Raw genomic sequence first — 14,602 nt, forward strand, 5'->3', positions numbered from 1 at the left:
AAAACTTTTTAAATATTAATTTTTTTTTTTTGAGATGGAGTCTCGCTCTGTCGCCCAGGCTGGAGTGCAGTGGCCAGATCGTGGCTCATTGCAAGCTCCGCCTCTTGGGTTTACACCATTCTCCTGCCTCAGCCTCCGAGTAGCTGGGACTACAGGCGCCCGCCACCTCGCCCGGCTAGTTTTTTGTATTTTTTAGTAGAGACAGGGTTTCACCGGGTTAGCCAGGATGGTCTCGATCTCCTGACCTCATGATCCGCCCGTCTCGGCCTCCCAAAGTGCTGGGATTACAGGCTCGAGCCACTGAGCCTGGCCTTAAATATTAAATTTTAAAGCTAAATTACAAAGTTAAAAATGCTACAAAAATCTATTTATTATAAAAAAAATTAAAATGAAGGAATATGTCAGTAAAAGTAGAATCAATATAATTATATTAGGCTTGGGTAAAAAAGCAATATTTGTTGTCACATAAAACATTACAACAAAATATCACAACAGTCACTTGGATATTTTTCAATTCATCTTTATAATAAAATTATTTTGTAAAAGAATTATAACTCTATTTCCTACAGAAAGGTTCAGTAGAAGTAAAACTTTGTACTTCTTGGGGCATGAGTTACACCTCTGTAATTCTGTAGCAAAAAACTTGTCCCTCCAAACAGGATGCACCGAGTGTTTAACACATTAATTATCATCCTTCATCAAGCATAAAACTAACAGTCAGGAAATACAGCTGCAATGGCACAATTACCAACACACTCAGAATACACCCTGAAGCAAAGAAAACAAATGGCTTGCTTTTCATTAACAGAGCTTGGCAACCCTTTTTAAAGACAATGTTTTCTTTCCAGTCAGAGTCCCAAAAGGCATTTCAGGGGTTATTTGCTTAGGTAAATCCACAGAATAAATTAATCGTGGAAATATTTACTTAAATTTCAAAATGGCCATTATCAACATACAGTGCCATTCAGAATAAAATTATATATATTAAAAGATGACTTGATAAAAACAAATCTTATAAACACAGGACATGTATTAAAAATACTGGTGCAAGAGGGTTGAGAAGTCACACAATATCCTATCCTTGTATTTTACTGTGATACATAAAGTATTAATGGTTTCCATCTTCATGTTTTGTGGCATACAAAACAATATGCAATGTACTTATATGGATGTAATAGTTGTGTCATAACAGGATTCCATTATATCATATTTGAGTCCACATAAAGAAAAATATTAGGTTGGTGTAAAAGTAATTGTGGTTTTTGCCACTAAAAGTAATAGAAAAACCTGTAATTACTTTTGCACCAACCTAATAATTATCTATCAGCTTGAGATTCTAATGTAATATGTCATCATTGAAAGCCTAGATGAATAACATTCTAGAGAGGTAAAAAAAGAACAAAAGTACAGTTTATTTGGTTGGTTTCTGAACATTTATTCTTAATATTACCATAACATCATCATTATACCTTAACAGATACATTATTACTCCCACTAAGATTATACTAAATTATCTGCCCAGAAATGCTCTAGCATAATCAGCTTGATCCTCTCTGCAGGATAAATGTCGTAGCAAAAATTAAGGAGCCATATTTTCCTCAGCACAGGAGGCCAGGGATACACATATGGGTTAATTGTAATATAATCTTATGATGAACTATTACTTAATTATGAACTATTACTTAAACCATAATTTAAGGAAGGTTCTGGGGATGTAAAATCTAACAGATAGTCATCTGCCCAAAATATTTGTAAGTATGTCCTGAACTACTGCTGACAAACTTTCACTAAACTATCTGCCCAGAAATGCTCTAGCATAATCAGCTTGATCCTCTCTGCAGGATAAATGTCGTAGCAAAAATTAAGGAGCCATATTTTCCTCAGCACAGGAGGCCAGGGATACACATATGGGTTCTTCCATGCTTGTGGCACAACTTCAATTTCATGAATTCACATTGTACTTTATATGCAACTAACTCATGGCCTGAAGTTCTTCTGAATTATATCTGGGGTAGGCATCATTTCATCTTGGTGTATGTAATGTACAGTTGTCTTGTAAAAGACAGATAACCTTTGAAATGATATATAAAAGAAAACCCGATTCACATTCATGCCCTCAACCCTAAAAGCCTCTGCCTCATCAAAGAGTAAAATCCATGGGATTTCGCTCAGGCCTGTATAAGAATTGTGAATAGTGTGAGTTATACTTTTAACCAGTCTGCCTTGGTCAGAATGCCTGCTTCTGAAGGTGCTGAAAACAGCAGTAAATCAGAGATGATGAAGCTCCTGCCAACACTGGTAACATTGCCAGTGTGAAGGGGAAGGCTGAGGGCACACTGTGTACAAAACATTTGGCTGGACAAAAGAGGATACATAAGAAATAAAAGGTCCTTCCCCTTTCCCTGAAGTGCTTATAGTTTACAGAGCAAAACAGTACACACTCTGAATGCATTCACCACGCAACATGCCAGCTAGTGCCAATCAATGGGCATGCAGCCAGCTGGGAGGGGATAATGAGGAACAAATTCTTTGGCCAGGTGTCCTGTCTGCAGTACAAGGTGAGTGGACTTCCCCGGGTTCCTCTCGGAACCTTCATTTTAAGGGCCAAGGTCTTAACGCATTTTTTGGTACTTGTATAGATGCAGTGACATTATACACATCTCAAAATCAAAAAAGTGATTTAAGGCAAAAAGAAAGAATTTTAATGTTTTGATGTCTTGTCAAGCAAGGTAATGAAATGCATACAAATTGCTTGAACAATAAAGAGCAAGGCAAGTTCAAGGTGAACTTTAGCTAGTTCATGCCTCTTTTTTTCTTTCAAAGACATGACCTGGCAATGAAGTAACCACTGTTCTCTCATCATTCTTAAAATCCTTTTGGAACCAAAATCACTTCTTTATCTCAATATGCATTCATCTTTTGTAACCAGGAGAGAGAAAAACAACTCCATGTGCAGATCCAACACTGAGAATCAGACACGGTGCATGTATCTCTTCTGAGCCGAAAAATCATTGAGTTTAATACTGCTTTTTCAATTAGAAAATACTGCTGTCGTCTTACAGAAAAACTCAATTTTATGTTGGATGGTACTCTCAGAATAAAATGATACATTTCAGAAGTAAGGGAGGAAAGAAGGATACCTTCTTAAGTGAGGATATTTGAATATAATAATTAAAAGTAGTTTATGGGACTTGTACAATCTCCCCTTTAGCAATGTCAAACAAGTATTTTAAAGGAGCAGGACCAATCATTAGACTCAAGTTCACCACAATTCATCTCCCAGTAACATGTATCCTAAGGTTCAATTTGTGTTTTTGGATTGCAGTAGATTATCATTGTATTGAATCCTGACACAGTTTAAAAAAAAAAAAAAAAAAAAAAAAAAAAAAGACTCTGCTTGGGGCACAGTTCTCTTTGGCATTCTGAGTCCTGGAATTATGACGCTTTCTGCAATGGACTTTGCTTGTGATACAAACAAAATTTCACTTTTCTCAAGATTTTCTAGTGGCCCCTCTAGCTTCCATACCTTTAAAGTAGTAAATTCATATGGTTGATAACCTTTGAAGCTCTCATGGATGGCTGCCATAGTGTGAGAAGTTTTCTCCCAGAAATGAAGCAGAGTGGTCTGCAAAGAAAGACAGTAAAGCTATTAATGTTTTGAATGCCCAGTTCTAGTCCTGGGCCCCAGGGAAATATGACTCTCTGTAGCTTTGAAGATTCTTTAAAACATGATTCTAACTCATTCCCAAGTTTCCCATTATGCCCCCATTTACACTCTGTATTTCAGCCAAACTAAATGCCTCCCTCTTTCCCTGAATGCTGCCTCCCAGAACTCATCCTGCTCTCACCACCTGGGACCTTCTCCTCTCCATTCTCTTTTTCTCCTCTGATAAATCCTCCAAAACCCAGGGTAAATAATTAACGATCTATTGTTGCGATCCCTCAGCTGATTCTATTTCTCCCTCTTTAAGCTTTCATTGGATTCCTTAGAACTTATTTCACTTAGCACACCCTGCTCTGTCCTAGAGGTATAGAAAAATAGACTTCACTATCTCCAGATTCTTCCTAAACTTTGAGCTCTTTGAAGACAAGGAACCTGGTCTTAATTTTTTTTTTTTTTTGAGATGGGAGTCTCTCTCTGTCACCCAGGCTGGAGTGATCTCAGCTCACTTCACCTCCCAGGTTCAAGCAATTCTCCTGCCTCGGCCTCCCAAGCAGCTGAAACCATAGGCGCCTGCCACCAAGCCCGACTAATTTTTGTATTTTTTTAGAGACGCAGTTTCACCATGTTGGCTGGGCTGGTCTCGAACTCCTGACCTCAAGTGATCCACCTGCCTCGGCCTCCCAAAGTGCTGGGATTACAGGCGAGAGCCACTGTGCCCAGCCCTGGTCTTGACTGTTATATTTCCTACAACATCCAGCATTCTGTATCCTGCCCTCAGTTGGTGCTCAGTAGCATTGCTGATGGACAGTGTTATCTGGAAGGAACTCAGAGGCTAACAGGGGAAACAAAAACACATGCATCGAATACTGACAACCTGATGAGAAAGATATGCCACGAGATGGACAGACACAAAGCTAAGTGAGTTTAGAGGAGGCTTACTGGAAGAGGTGACATTCTGTCTGGTACATTAAAAAGAATGGAATTTGGAAAGGCACGGATGGAGGAGAAAGGCACTCCAGGTAGAAGGGACCCCATAAGTAAATGTAGAGAAGTGGGAAATTATGGTATATACAGAGAATAACTACTATTTGGTTTGATTAAACTGTAGGATGCTAGAAGGCAGAGATGTGGGAAGTGAAATTATGGAAAGGCATTCAGAACTTCACAATGGCCAAAGCATACTTTTAGCTCAAACACCATTTTTATGTTACTTAAACCTCGTGCCATCCTTGGTTCATTGCAACAAACATCACTTTGTTACCTGGTATGTTGCTAGCATGTGAGACAAGAGATTGCATCTGCTTGCTCCAAGAAGATCCACTTTTTGACACACATCCATCTTCAATTTGTCAAAGTTTTTTTTTGCAAGGCGCACTTGTGTTTGTACCTATGAAAATAAAGAGGAATTTCTGAATCACTCTAACCCTTAAGTAGGTAAAATTTGCAGGTGAGATGAGACCAACAGCAGGCCTTTTCTCTTTCACATATGAAAATACTTTTGAAAATTCCAGACAAATGGGAAGATGTTACAACATCCATTCTTTACCTCCAAAGGAGCCAAATGGGAGTACAGCACATTATGATTTTATAGCACACTTGCCATCCTAATTCTATTTTTCTTAGTCTAATGTTAAAATTCCTTTCTTCTCAAGGCATTCACAAACTGACCATGGTTGGGAGAAGACTGGAGACAAGCAGGGTGGTGAGGAAATCATCTTTGCTCCATTGTTTTCCTACAGTCTTTGGAAGCTGAGTTCCTGTATACCCTTCACTCAGCTTCCCCTAATGTTAACATCTTACAGCACATGCTACATTTGTTAAAACAAAGAAATTTACATTGATACAATTCTATTTACTAACCAACAGACTTTATTTGGATTTCACCAGTTTTCCCACTTATGTGCTTTTTCTGTTCCAGGATCCAATCTAAGATTCCATAGGAGGGAATTTTGACACAGCCTAAAAAAACTTTCCCATGGATGAAACTTTTTACTATTGAGTAATGTGTACGAGGAATCCTCAATCGATCCTTGAACCATACAGGAATTCAGGGATGGAGTGAAGGTCAGGGAAACATTCAGAAACATCTATTTTACACATTATTTCATAACAAAATAGAAAGTTTTACAATTTGATACAGCTGCATTGAAAATTGTGAAGTTGAGGCCAGGCACGGTGGCTCAAGCCTGTAATTTCAACACTTTAGGAGGCTGGGGTGGGTGGCTCACTTGATCTCAGGAGTTTGAGATCAGCCTGGGCAAAATGGTGAAACCCCATCTCTACAACAACAGCAAAGGCGTGGGGGTGCATGCCTATAGTCCCAGCTAGTAGGGAGGTTAAGGTGGGAGGATCACTTGAGCGTGGGAGGTGGAGGTTGCAGTCAGCCAAGACTGTACCACTGCACTCCAGCCTGGGTGAGAGTGAGAGCCTGTCTCAAAAAACACAAACAAATAAACATACAACAACAACAAAACCAAAAAACAAAACAAAATATGAAGTTAAAATTTCACCTTCCTTCAATCTAAAGTGTCAACACACAATAGTTTGGCTAGAGAAAACCAGTCAATTTTTCAAAAACCACCTTATTGAGGTATGATTGACATATAAAAAGCTGTATATATTCAGTGTATTCAGTGTGATGAGTTCAAATATTAATTTATCTCAGATCATCATAAAGTTATAGATACTAGATAGGTTACTGAGAGTTGGAAGTAATACTGATGTATTAACAATAACTCTTTCATCATAGGATACCAGGAGGGCATGGACAATGTTACCTTGTTCATCATTATATTGCCTAGCAACCTGGTGCAAAGCAGGTACTGAATACATATTTGTTGGCTGAATAATTTTTCAGGCCATTGCAAAAGATGAGGTATTTGCATGCATTTTAAAGTATAACCTTTAAAGTAGTTTAAGAAGTGATGACTTTATTTTCTAATAAAAATAAATACATAGATCATTTTATATAAAATACATTCATTTTTACCACCAATATGAACATACTTGCAATGTATAAAATTATAGGATGTTATATAATAATACTAAATCTAACAGTGAATACAATTTACTTATCACATGCCAGCGTCATTCTATTTTGGCTGCTGTTATTACTGTCTCTTACTGATGAGGATTGAGAGGCTTCATCAAGGCAAGTTACTCACGGGCAGGGCTGGCATTCTAAATTAGCCGGCCTGACTCCGAAGCCGTGCTATTCTGCCTCCCAAGCAACTTCCACTACTCACTGGAAAATCAAGAAGCTCAGAATTACGATTGTACCCAGAAATATAAGTTTTCCCTGAAGGATTCTATGGAATTGGGAAATAATGAGGCAGTACATTGACCACCACACTGATAGAAAGAATTAATATTCTATATGAATAGAATCTTGTGTCTATAGCTATGTCAAACCCGTACTAAGAATTCTTCTGTATTCTTGGTCTACAGATCTGGGAAGATCAAAGAAGAGCAGCCACCCAGTTCCTTTCAAACTGACCATACCATGAGCTGGACGATTCTCCACTGTAGAGCAAAGAGCCAGTAGTTTAAATTCCTTGGGAGCTCTGACTATAAAAAGAGTCTAGGAGGAGTAAGTGTTAGAGATTTCCTACCTCCCTTTGAGAGGAATAGGAAGGCAGAGAAGAGAAAACCTGATTTCTGGAGGGGAGAAGTGGGGGAGTCTAGAGGGGAGGATGTTCACTGTAGATCCCTGTGTTGGTCATCAGTTGCTCTGGCCAGGAAGGCTGCCTCACCTGGGGTCCTGAAAGGCATCTGTCTTCAGCCTTTTCCTTCAAAAGGGAAGAAAATACACACGGGAGTGGGAGCTTTCAAGTATGCATTCATTCAACACATATTTACTGAGTGCCTGTTATGTATCAGGACCAGTGCTAGGAACTAGGGTGTCTGTAAAGCTGTAAAGGAATGAGGCACATAACACGGAGTCAACAAATATTTATAAATGAATGCACACAGCATAAAGACCCCCTCATCTCTTAAGGAGGACAGACAAGTTAGCCACTATATAATAATAGAATGGGTAAATTATAAACATAGAACTAAGAGGAACAGAGAGACAGCACAGACAAGGAAATGATAAATGCTGGTGGTGGAACAGAGTGGGGGTAGGGTTGTAGGATGATGGCATTAAAGCCGTAACTAATGGCCTCCCTGTATTCTCATTCTTTGCCCTGTAACTCTGTAGTGTCCTCCTACTCTGACTCTGAGCTCGGCCATGTGACTTACATTGGTCAATGGGATGTTAACAAATGTAATGAAACTGCAAGCTTGATAAAACAATGCCAGCCTGTTTCCACTTTCTCTCTTGCTTCTTTGAGATGGCCATCAGAATATGCCTGGGCTGACAAGTTGGAGGGGGGTAAGAAACATATGCATGCAAGAGACATGAGGAGGACAGACCAGTTGTCCCAGCAGATCAGTCTTTGACCAGCTGACTCCAAGACATGTGAGGGAGCCCAGCCATTATCTTCGGAGGCCCTCTCTGCCCACAGCTGACCGCAGACACAAGTGAGCCCACAAAGACGAGAATGGCCCTGCTTACCATAGCCTTGTGTGCAGTGAGAAATGCTTATTGTTTTAAGCCATTGAGTGTTGTGGTTGCTTATTTCACAGCATTACTGTGGTGACAGACAACTGATATAAACTGTAAGGAAACAGACAATGAAGGCTTCTGAAATGATGTGATATATGAGGTGGGTCTTAGGCATGACTAGGAGGTACAAAGTAAATATAAGGTATCCATAAGGCTGGCCTACTTATATGGAACCTCTAGATTTTCTAATGAAATGCAAATTAACTTTTTCTGCAGGGGTGTGAATTTTGCTTTTTCCTTTAATATAATCAGTTACTCATAGATTCTCTTATATCTTAGGAGAAAACTCATTTCACTCGCTTATAACACAAAGCTCATGAATTAGTGTAGCTTGAAACGTGCCCTAATTTAATTTTGTTTGAATTTTGTAAGGTAATTTTAGAAACCTAGAAGACAACTACAACACTTGACCCAATGATTCTGAAAGGCCATATGCTTTGTATGTCAACAATGATTATTAAAATACTTAATGCACTGCTGAGTTTCCAAATGCTGAGCCCTTTCCCTGCCAAACAAGGAGGATGCTACACTGTTGGGTGTTTTGAATACAGCAAAGTTCATTTAATATTTTGTGCTCCATGTATGCTCTAGAAAACACATTTCCAGCCTGAAGCCTGAGGTTAAAACACCAAGGACATAGCCAAGCATAGGCCACTACCAAGAGTCTAATTTCATATGCCTCCAGATGCACTGAAGTGACAAATGTTTTGAATATTATTCTTCTCAACCCTGGATAAGATATATTCTATTACATAAATATCTTGAGGAGCTCCTGTGGTTTTCAAGGCCCTTTAAAATTTTCTTCACTCAAATAAATGTACCCTTTATTTCTTAGTTTTATTTCTGTTACCCCATCTCTCTTCTCTTATTCTCCAAGTTGTAGGAAATGGCCATTTATTTATTTATTTATTTGGAGATGGAGTCTTGCTCTGTCACCCAGGCTGGAGTGCAGTGGTGCGATCCTGGCTCACTGCAACTGCTGCTTCCTGGGTTCAAGTAATTCTCCTGCCTCGGCCTCCCTAGTAGCTGGGATTACAGGCCTACACCACCATGCCTGGCTAATTTTTGTATTTTTAGTACAGATGGGATTTCACCATGTTGGCCAGGCTGGTCTTGAACTCGTGACCCCAGAAAATCCACCCTCCTCAGCCTCCCAAAGTGCTAGGATTACAGGCATGAACCACCGCGCCTGGTCTAACGGCCATGTATTTTAGCGCCTCCTTAGTCTGGGTTCTGTCTTCCTCAGGCCACAGCAATTTGGTTTACCAGAGAAAGGAGCAATGACTTGACTGGCAAAACAAGAGGGCACTTCTGCGTACTTATTCCTCCTAGCCTGAAATTCTAACTCTTAGCCCCAACTTGAACAATGCATGGTGAAGCCAAAGCTATTCGTCCTTTCAGTTCAATCTGGCTTTTCTATCCAGTGGTAAGGTCTTTATTATTCTACAACCAATAATATGAGAGTAGTTTTGCATTTTTCTAAGAGTTTTATTAACCTTACAAAATAAAACAACAATTCTACTCTTATTTTTGTATCTTCTTATAGGAGATAGCGCTGCCCTTAGATCCGTTCATTCAGCAAATACTTACTGAGTATCTTCTATATGCTGGTAGCAGTAGGCACAAATGGAATTGATAGTCCAGTGGGTATTTTTCAGATCAGCAAAGGTGTAACTATGAACTGAGTGAGGTGCTCAGAAGGAAAGTCACATAGTCCCTCAAGAATGATTGACCAAGGAACCTGACCCAGAGGATGTCCTCCAAGGACGTGGTGCTCAACCTCTACTCTGAAGGACTAGCATGATTAACTATGCAAGCAGGGAGAGAAGTCCAGTGGAGGAAGTGTGTGCAAAGGTTGTGGGGTGGAGGACAATACGGCAGGTCCTAGAGCTGAGAGTAGGTCAGTGTAGCTGGGTTGCTCAGAACAAGCAGGAGGGTGGGATGAGATGAGGCAGAGAGGTGAGTTGCGGCACATCCTGGAGCAGCGCCTTGTTGGTATGCTCAGGATTTTAATTTTTATCCTGGAATAGCAGAAAAACACTGGAGGCTTTTAAGCAAGGAAGAGAGAGGATCCTATTTTCAGTTTGAAAGATTACTCACTGCAGTGGGAGATGGACTGAAGGAGAGAGTTGAAGGTAGATAAGAATAGATCTGGGCCGGGTGCAGTGGCTCATGCCTGTAATGTGCACTTAGGGAGGCCGAAGTGGGTGGATTACCTGAGGTCAGGAGTTTGAGACCAGATCTGGCCAACATGGTGAAACCCCGTCTCTACTAAAAATACAAAAATGTGCCAGGTGTGGTGGTGTGTGCCTGTAATCCCAGCTACCCGGGAGGCTAAGGCAGGAGAATCGCTAGAACCTGGGAGGTGGAGGTAGCAGTGAACTGACATCGCGGCACTGCACTCCGGCCTGGGCGACTGAGCGAGACTCTTTCCCAAAAAAAAACAAAGAATAGATCTGGAGTCAAGAGGAAAGATGTCAGTAGTTTAGATTTGGATAGTGATGCTGGATATGGAAAATACTGCTCTGATCCAAGAGACACTTAAGAGGCAAAGCAGGTCCTGGTAAGGTGCTGAATGCTGGGGTGTGAAGGATGACTTCTCTGTATCTGACTACCCCAGGCTTAATGTTATCGTCTGGCTTGCCTTTTCCACCAGCCACTTCTACTCACATCAACTTCTCATGGACACCTCAGACCCAGGTGTTCAAGACCAGCCTGGGCAACACGGCAAAACCCTATCTCTACAAAATATACAAAAATTAGCCAGGTTGGTGGCACTTGCCTGTAGTCCTAGCTACTCAGGGAGCTGAGGTGGGAGGATTGCCTGAGCCCAGGAGGTCGAGGCTGCAGTAAGCTATGATCACACCACTGTACTCCAGAAGCAGCCTGGGTGACGGTAAGACCCTGTCTCAAAAACAAGCAAACAAACAAACAAAAACCCCAAAACAGATATTTATTTGGCTTCATTAAAAGAGGATCTTTTCATATGAGTCTGATGACCAAGACCTCTCGAGGGCCAAATAACCAAGAATTTTGCTGAATTCCTTTAATTAACACTTCCTTTAATTAACAACTTATGTTACCTCATTTATCATATATGCATCCACTCATGGGAGAAGCAATTTTCATATTTTATTATGCAAAGAAGTATGTGTAAGTGAATGTGTGTGCACCACACATGTTGTGGGCAGCCAACAGTAGACTTCAGGATCTATTTTTGGTCTCCCCTCAACGATATCCTTACCTCATTGAAAAAATGTTTCTTCTCAGCATTCCCCTTGAAAACCAGAACAAGGATGTCCTCTCTCACTACTCCTATTCAATATAATATTGGAAGTCCTAGCTTTGAGCCATCAGGCAAGAAAAGAAAGAAAAGGCACCCAAATAGGAAGAGGGGAAGTCAAACTATCCCTGTTTGTAGATAATAATACTCTATACCCAGAAAACCCCATCATCTCTGCCCAAAGCTTCTTGATCTGATAAACAACTTCAGCAAAGTTTTAAAATACAAAATCAATTACAGAAAAAAAAAATCAGCATTTATATACACCGACAACAACCAAGCTGAAAGCCAGATCAAGAATGCAGTTCCATTCACAATAGCCACAAAAGGAATAAAACACTTAGGAATGCACCTATCCAGGAAGGTGAAAAATTTCTACAATGAGAACTACAAAACACTGCTCAATGAAATCAGAGATGACACAAACAGATGGAAACATATTCCATGCTCATGGATAGGAAGAATCAATATTGTTAAAATGTCCATAACTGCCCAAAGCAATCACAGGTTCAATGCTATTCCTATAAAACTACCAATGACATTCGTTACAGAAGTAGAAGGATCTATTTTTAAATTTCACATAGAACCAAAAAAGGAGCCTAAATAGCCAAGGTAGTCCTAAGCAAAACGAACAAACCCGTAGGTATCACATGACCTGACCTCAAACTATACTACAAGGCTACAGTAACCAAAACAGCATATTGGTGTTATTAATTACCAATAAAAGGTAATTATTAATAATGACCTATCATGAAAGGAAGCTTCAATTTACTTCTTAGGGCTAGATTTCTCCGTGGGCCTATATGCACATAAGGCAAAAGCACGGTACAGGTACAAAAACAGACACATAGATCAATGGAGCAGAATAGAGAGCCCAGAAATAATGCCACACCCCTACAACCATGTGATCTTCAACAAAGTCGACAAAAACAAGTAATGGAGAAAGGACTCTCTATTCAATAAATGGTGCTGGGATAACTGGCTAGCCATATGCAGAAGATTGAAACTGGACTCCTTCCTTATACCATACAAAAAAATCAACTCAAGATGAATTAAAGACTTAAATGAAAAAACTAAAACTATAAAAACTTTGAAAGATAACCTGAGAAAAACCATTCTGGACATAGGACCTGGCAAAGATTTCATGATGAAAATGCCAAAAGCAATTGTAACAAAAACAAAAATTGGCAAATGAACCAAAGTAAACTAAAGAGCTTCTGGACAGCTAAAGAAACTATCAACAAAGTAAACAGACAACTTACAGAATGGAAGAAAATATTTGCAAACTATGCATCTGGCAAAGGTCTAATATCCAGAATCTATAAGAAATAAACACATTTACAAGCAAAAAACTAACCACCTGATTAAAAAACAGGCCCAAAACATAAACAACACTGTTCAAAAGAAGACACGGCCAAGAAGCATATGAAAAAATGCTCATTACTAATCATTAGAGAAATGAAATCAAAACTACAATGAGATACATCTCACACTAGTCAGAATAGCTATTAAAAAGTCAAAACATGACAGATGCTGGTGAGGCTGCAGAGAAAAGGAACGTGTATATACTGTTGATGGGAATGTAAATTAGTCAGCCTTTGTGAACAGCAGTTTGGTGAGTTCTCAAAGAACTTAAAATGGAATTACCATTTGACCCAACAATCCCATTATTGAGTATATATCCAAAGGAATGTAAATCATTTTACCATAAAGACACATGCACACGTGTTCATCACAGCACTATTCAAAATAGCAAAGACATGGAATCAACCTAAACACCCATCACTGGTAGAGTGGATAAAGAAAATGTGGCACATAGGCACCATGGCATACTACACAGCCATCAAAAGGAATGAGATCATGTTCTTTGCAGCAACGTCAATGGAGATGGAGGTCATTATCCAAAGTGAACTAACACAGGAACAGAAAAACAAATACCTCATGTTCTCACTTAGAGTGGAAGCTAAATATTGAGTACATATGGACACAAAGAAGGGAACAACAGACACCAGGGCCTACTTCAGGGTAGGTGGAGGGCGGGAAGAGGGTGAGGAAAAAAAAACTGCCTACCAGCTACTATGCTTATTTCCTGGGTGACAAAATAATCTGTACACCAAAATCCCCTGGCATGCAATTTACCTAAATAACAAACCTGCACCTGTACCCCGAACCTAAAATAAATGTTAAAAAAAGCATTATTAAACAAACAAAACACCGGGCATGGTGGCTCACGCCTGTAATCCCAGCAATTTGGGAGGCCAAGGCAGGTGGATCATGAGGTCAGGAGATCGAGACCATCCTGGCTAACACGGTGAACCCCATCTCTACTAAAAATACAAAAAATTAGCCGGGCGTGGTGGCAGGTGCCTGTAGTCCCACCTACTGAGGAGGCTGAGGCAGGAAAATGGCCTGAACCTGGGAGGCGGAGGTTGCAGTGAGCCAAGATCGTGCCACTGCACTCCAGCCTGGGTGACAAAGTGAGACTCTGCCTCAAAACAAACAAACAAAACAATTTTCTGTTTACTTTAATAACGTGGTTTAAATGCGGCCTGGTAAGCCTTTTTATAGGCCAAATTCCACTGACTAGACCAGGGATGGGCATCTTTACTCAAGTTTCATTAATCATAATGCACTGCGGTTGGCTAATTCAGTGAACAGCACCTGATCAAAGCTGGGTGAATCAGAGCCCTTCCTTAGGATTTTTGAACCTGGAGCTAGAGTTAAAAAGTCTCTTTCCTTCTCTATTGGCTAAAGCACTAGGGGCAGACAATCCTGCCATTTGAATTTCTTGTGGTGTAAGGAACATTGGTCTGAGAGAACAAAGGTGACCTACAAAGAAAAACAGAGGGGAGAGAGCAGAGAGAGAAAAGAGAGAGGAGAGAAGAGAGAGAGAGAATGAGAGAGAGAGAGAGAGAGAGAGAGACTGAGAGACCGAGAAGCCTAGTAACACTCAAGTTTCTGGATCCTGTTGCTTTTCTTATGGTCACATGGGATTTCTAATTAACTCCTCTGCTTGCCTCAATGAATCAAGAGGGCTTTCTTTTTT

The 14,602-nt window shown here is 40.1% G+C and overlaps 1 protein-coding gene across 16 annotated transcripts in view; it reads right to left on the reverse strand.

The window, feature by feature from the left end:
* The window catches only part of ICA1 (islet cell autoantigen 1), a 155,724-nt gene that overhangs the window by 41,652 nt on the left and 99,470 nt on the right, over positions 1-14,602 (reverse strand). For all 16 annotated transcript variants that reach the window (XM_050782972.1, XM_050782964.1, XM_050782974.1 and 13 more), the window contains exons 7-8: positions 4,926-5,051; positions 3,527-3,625 (exon numbers count right to left, since the gene is read on the reverse strand). In XM_050782972.1, the coding sequence (XP_050638929.1) occupies positions 3,527-3,625; positions 4,926-5,051 (225 nt within the window). The remainder of the gene's footprint in view (positions 1-3,526; positions 3,626-4,925; positions 5,052-14,602) is intronic.

Source organism: Macaca thibetana, chromosome 3, assembly GCF_024542745.1.
Source record: "Macaca thibetana thibetana isolate TM-01 chromosome 3, ASM2454274v1, whole genome shotgun sequence".
Classification (NCBI taxonomy): domain Eukaryota; kingdom Metazoa; phylum Chordata; class Mammalia; order Primates; family Cercopithecidae; genus Macaca; species Macaca thibetana.